Source organism: Sinocyclocheilus grahami, unplaced genomic scaffold, assembly GCF_001515645.1.
Source record: "Sinocyclocheilus grahami isolate Dianchi unplaced genomic scaffold, SAMN03320097.WGS_v1.1 scaffold1448.1, whole genome shotgun sequence".
Classification (NCBI taxonomy): domain Eukaryota; kingdom Metazoa; phylum Chordata; class Actinopteri; order Cypriniformes; family Cyprinidae; genus Sinocyclocheilus; species Sinocyclocheilus grahami.
The window spans coordinates 164007-170525 of NW_015506627.1; the positions used below are offsets into that span (position 1 = coordinate 164007).

The window sequence follows — 6519 nt, forward strand, 5'->3', positions numbered from 1 at the left end:
CATTGGCAGATTTTTTTCTTGTTTTAAGCAAAAACTAACATAATTTTGATCATTTTATTTTTTTCCAGAAAACAAGATTTCATATTTTAAGTCATTTTTATTCTCAAATAAATGTATCTTGATTAAAAAATGTTTACATATTTGTACTGGAGAACATAATAAAAATACTGAGAAAGAATAAAAAAATTATAATAAAAAAATTATATTAAATATACGTATACTGTATATTTTTTGCAGTGTGGAACTAACTGAAAGCATGCAAACTACAGCTACAACTAACTGAAATTTATATTTAACTTTGTATATTTTATGTATTTCATTTAATGTTTATTTTATTTCAACTAATGATTTTTAATATAGTTTTAGTTTACTACAGTGCTGGCCAAAATGATTAGAACATTAGTATTTCCAGCAGCTTAAAAATGGTTTTAAGTCAGTTATTTCTATTTTTTGCTGTAGTGTGTCAGGAGGAAATATCAGTTTACATTTCAAAACATTAATTTAGCCATTAATTGTAATAATGCAGTGAGATATATGTTGGTGCTGCACACAGAGATCTGATCTGATCATCATCAGTCTGTCTGGAGTCACATGAAGAAACAGAACACACTGAGACTCAAGCCAGAAGAACTGGCGCTTCTAGAAACCTCCTGCAAAGCTACAGAACTGTTAAAAGTTTGAGGCACATGTAAAATGAGGATGCTGTCATAAATTGATTTTCTTTCTCAATTAACTTCTATTAACTAAATGAAATCATCATTTGGTGTGAGCATCTTTGTGTTTAAAGCAGCGTTTGCCCTCGGTGCACTTGAGCAGAGTTTCTCAGGAGGTTTCTAGAAGCGTCAGTTCTTCTGGATTGAGTCTGTCTCAGTTTGTTCTGTTTCTTCATGTGACTCCAGACAGACTGATGATGATCAGATCACATCTCTGTGTGCAGCACTAACATATATCTCACTGCATTATTACAGTTAATGCAGACACAAACTGATATTTCCTCCTGACACACTCCAGCAGAACGTTCTGAATCTGGAGTCAGACCTGGTTCAGATTGATGGGAATGAATGCATGTACCCCGTTGGCGGCGCTGACGGCCTGATAGTAGATGCTGTAGCTCTTGTGTGGCAGCAGCGGGGCGTTCCAGTATCCGCCGTAGGTCCGGTTGTCTCCGACGGTGAACGTCTGCGGAGATGAGACGCCTGCGGAGGGGAACTCAGCGCTGTAGTAGTACTGAGAGTTCAGCCCGCTGGCGTTATGATAGTGAACCGGCAGCGGATAACAGCGCAGGATCTCCGCTTCACCTCCACGAGCCCTTCGAGGACGCTCCTCCTCAACAACCACCTGATACACACTGAGAGAGATTACTTGTTCAAATGTCATTTCAATTGCTATATTGTTCCAAATTACACTGTTGTATATGTTATCTTTTCCTATGCATGCTTTGGCAATGCAAAATGTGCTTTTGTCAAGCCAATAAACTAATTGAATTGAGAGAGAGAGAGAATAAACATTACTGTACAAGCCCACACAAACAATGCTTTTATTCAGCGAGGACGCATTCAATTCATCAAAAGTGCCAGTAAAGACATTTATAATGTTCCAAAAGATTTCTATTTCAAATAAATGCTGTTCCTTTGAACTTTCTGTTCATCTGTGAATCCTGAAAAATAAAACGTAGCACGGTTTGTCACGTGTGCGCTACTGTGGAGGAGCACGGAGCGAGGAACGAGGAGACCAGGAGTACAATCCAAACACAGACTTTAATCACGTCACGGGAACCAGGAAATCACACGTAGCGGGAAGGAAGACGTAACTGATAACAACACTATTTATACAAATGACATGCCGATGGGATGACGAGACACATCTGGGATCAATAGAACTGAAAAGGAGACACCTGGAACAGATAAGGACAGGAACGGGCAGGACCAAATATGGGCATGGAAGACACATGGGGAGTAAAACACAGAACAAAGTCTGACAGGTTTCCACAAAAATATTGTGCAGCACAACTGTTTTCAACATTGATAATAATCAGAAATGTTTCTCGAGCAGCAGATCAGCATATTATACTGATTTCTGAAGATCATGTGACACTGAAGACTGGAGGAATGATGCTGAAGATACAGCTGCACATCACAGAAATACATTACAGCTTAACAGATACTCACACAGAACACAGCTGTTTTACGTTCTAATAATATTCTCATTACTGTAATGCTGATTTTATTTATTTATATTTGTATCAGAGCATCTAGAATACTAGATTTGGTTAAAAGCCATAAATTACAGACAGCACAATAAATATTACAATGTGTAGAAACTGAAATCAAACTCATAAACAACTGTTTGTTTGTTTTCATACATGAGAATCTGTGGAGTAAAATATGTTAAATTGCCACGAGAATCAAAATGCTATTAAAAATATTATTAATACTAATAAGTAATTTAAAAAGAATAAAATACAATTTAAAACGTAAGCTTAAAATAATAATAATTTAGTAAGATAGTAACTAATTGAATTGAATTGAATTTTTTTTATTTATTGATTTTGAGATGAAATATGAAAAAAAAAATTATTTCTTGTTTTCTAGTATAAATATAAAAAAATTCTTGAATCGAGATGCATTTTCTTTAAAGGTAAAATTACGTAAGATTTTATGTCTTGTTTTCTGAAAAAAAGATAAACATTTAGTTAGCGTTAACTGTAGTTAAAACAAGCAAAAATATCTGCAAGAAAAATTATATTGTTTAGCCTTTGAATCAAGATTATTTTTCTTACCCTATTGGCAGATATTTTTGCTCGTTTTAAGCAAAAACGAACACAATTTTGATCATTTCCTTTAGAAAACAAGACTTTGTCATTTCACCTGTCAAGTAAATGCATCTTGATTCAAGAACGTTTAGATATTTATTCTATAAAACAAGACACAAATACAAAATAAGAAACCCATTTTTTGCAGAGTGTATAAACTGCTTTACAATTGAACAATTATATCATATATAATTGTGTTTTTGCAATGCAGCAATGCAATTCTTTTTTCATTTATTTATGTGTCATGGAAATAATGTCACAAGGTTGTTTTTAATTTTGAGGTGAAATATGATATGGAAAATGTATTGAGAGTTCCCTAATCAAAAAGGTAGAGTGTAACTGACCTCATATAACAGAGAGTGTGCTTTGATAAAACCTGCTTCACTGAGGATGAGTGTGAGGAAGGTTATTCCTGTCGCCTCTCTTTCTCAGAGCTGCTCTCTCCACCAGCAAGATAAACGAGCACAAAGACGCTCGTGCTTGCTGTTTAATCATGTATGGACGTAAAGGGCAAACATCAGGCATTCCCTGTGTCAGTTTTGGGGAAGGGCCGCTGGGGCCCCGGAGCGCCGCGCAGATACACTCGAGCGACCGTGGATGTTAAGCGACCGTGACAAAAACACGCACAGCAGCGGATGCAAACAGAGCTCGTGTTTCACGCGCTTCACATGAACTGAAACAGAAGCAGAGCTGATGCTAATCTGACCTTTGAGTTCACTAATCTGTAATAAAGTCTGGGTTTGCTAGCAAAAGGTTATCTGTGAATATAACAAATATACAGTAGTTAATGAAATTACAAACTTCCACGCCGCCTGCCCTTTGCTGCGCTTTCTCATTAAACACAGAAGAAACAAGCTGCTGGAAAACTCCTTCTGGAGAGGTATATCTTTACTGCAGCACGTCAACAATATTCAACAAGATTAAACACAAAACATATATGTATATCATATGAAATAAACTCACATATAAAAATATGCATACATATAACATCTATCTAAGCATGTCACAGCACAGCACACATTCAGAAAGAATCCTAAAATTTTGAACAAAATGAACATATAATATACATATATATATAAAATTTAAATATCACTATATAAAGGAATAATGTAAATATTATAGCTTATATAGATATTTGATGTTTTTATATATATATGTATATATATTTAAAAAAAGTTTTTTTTACAAATCCTAAAATATATGTATATAAGCTGTAATATTTTTTCATACTTTTTACACAAATTATGAAAAATTATTATAATAAGTTATAATATTTATATTTTTGACACTTTTTATTTTGTAGCCCTTGTGAATAATAGTATTATTAATAGTAAATATTATAGCTTATATAGATATTTGATGTTTTTATTTATTTTAGTTATTTATTTAAATGTTCAATATTTTTAAGCCACACAAAAGTTATGAAACATATTTTTTATAAATCATATAAAATATATTTATGTAAGCTATACTATTTGTTCATACATTTATTTGCACATATTACAAAAAGGGGAAAAAAAAACATCATATACAATTATATCTGTATAATAATAATAATATAGTACAGTATAGTAAGTTATAATATTAATATGTTGGGCAATTTTTATTTTGTATATTATATATATATATATATGCACACAGAATGTGCATCAAGAACACACTCGCATTTAGTTTGAGCATCATTTTCATGGGAAATTATTAATACAGAAACATCAGGGTAACGGCGGTCTTGGCCAGTCCTTCAGGTCGGAGATGAAATATCATGTGATAAATTATTTAAGCCAATGAGAGCCAGCGCAGGTGAGAGGGGAAGTTAATTAACAGCTGATCGCACACTCAGGTCAGAGTTCAGAGGTCAAAGGTCAAATCAGGGCCTCACTGGAGTTCTGTGCGGATTACAGATGAAGCAGAGACAGAGAGAAGCGTCTGTGTGTGTGAGTGTGTGTGTGTGTGTGTGTGTGTGAGTGTGTGTGTGTGTGTGTGCGTGGGTGTGCGTGTGTAATGCTCAGGCTACAGAAATCATGGGAACAGCACACAAATAATGAGACTGAAAACCACACACAGTCACACCGCAGGAAATTAACCTCCTCATTTATACAAAATCAATGCATGTGTGTAATATTTACATGCTCACTCCAGCAGAAATCAGTGGCTTTCCTTTCTGAATGTGTCCTGTGGTGCGACACGCATCTACTGCAGCTAAATTATATTAAACAGCAAAACTTTTAAAACATTCTATGATTATGAGCTCATGAAATGAAATTATCTTTTTTTTTTTTGACAATTTAAAAAGGCTTTTGTCACACCACAAGGTAAAAATGTGATGATTTTTATTTTTTTATTTTTTTTAATTAGCTGGAGAAAAAGAAACAGTGACAATATGTGAGGTATGAACCTTTCCCTTATATCCCTTATACACTTATAGCAAAATATATCTAAGGTCCACGCATCAACTAATCAAAGACATTTATTTTGAAAAGCTCTAATAGTTTAAGATGTTTCATGTAGACGCTATACAGATGTGAATATTACATTTATACTCAAATATTCTATTAAACAGATAACAGATTTACTTCACTGACATCCTTAACCTCTGATATGTACTTTCTGCTCTGATGTGTTTCTTTGTCACAAACACTGTAAACACGGTACACACACCATAAGATATCGTTTTTTTGTATCAGAGCATTTTAATGAGAATGAGTACAAATAAACGAGCTCCAGAATCAGGCCTAAAAAAGTACAGAACAAATGTACGGAACAAAAACAGCATTGTTTTAAACACTGCATGTGTGGAACTTCATTTGGAACTTTCAGTTTTATATATAGTTACATTAAATAAGAAACAAAGTTTCATTGTTCAGATTCTGTACATTTTATCAGGAAATTGAAACAATAAATGGCGTTGTGTTGTGAGAGATAGACTCCTCAGTTCAAGCAGCGGAGCACGAGTGAACACCATTATCTCTTCCTCTTTACTACTAATTATAACACAAAATAAACATGAATGAACCTCTCGAAATCCCTCACTGCTTCATGAAATCACTCAATCAGACTTCAGTAAAACTGTAGTTCACACAAAAATTCTGTCATTAATTACTCACCCTCACATCGTTCCAAACCCGTAAGACCTCCGTTCATCTTCAGAACACAAATTAAGAGATTTTTGTTCAAATCTGAGAGCTCTCTGACCCTCCGTAGACAGCAATGCAACTGCAATGTTCCCAGGTCCAGAAACACAGTAACAACATCGCTAAATTAGTCCTTGTGACATCAGTGGCTCAACCGTAATTTTACGAAGCTACGAGAAAACTTTTTGTGTGCAAAGAAAACAATAATAACAATTTATTCAACAATTCTTCTCCCCGAGTTACCGTCTTACACCATTTTGGAGAGTACCCCAGAACGTAATCAAATCAAAAAATTATTAAAACTAGTAAATTATGTTTATCTGAAAGTGTAAGAAAGCAAACAGGTTTTCTGTAAGGGGTAGGTTTAGGGTTAGGGGATAGAAAATATTGTTTGGTCAGTATAAAATTAATAGAAGTCTATGGAAAATACCCACAATTCACAGAAACAAACGTGTCTGTGTGAGTGTGCGTGTGTGTGTGTGTGTGTGTGTGTGTGTGTGTGTGTGTGTGAGTGTGTGTGTGTGTGTGTGTGTGTGTGTGTGTGGGAGTGTGTGTGTGTGTGTGTGTTTGGGTTTG

At 34.5% G+C, this 6519-nt stretch overlaps 1 protein-coding gene across 1 annotated transcript in view; it reads right to left on the reverse strand.

Annotated features, from left to right (window-relative positions):
* LOC107570365 (receptor-type tyrosine-protein phosphatase mu-like) overlaps positions 1 to 6519 on the reverse strand; it is a 137725-nt gene that overhangs the window by 93229 nt on the left and 37977 nt on the right. Inside the window, exon 6 of the mRNA XM_016256596.1 lies at positions 1072 to 1348. Coding sequence (XP_016112082.1) covers positions 1072 to 1348 — 277 coding nt within the window. The remainder of the gene's footprint in view (positions 1 to 1071; positions 1349 to 6519) is intronic.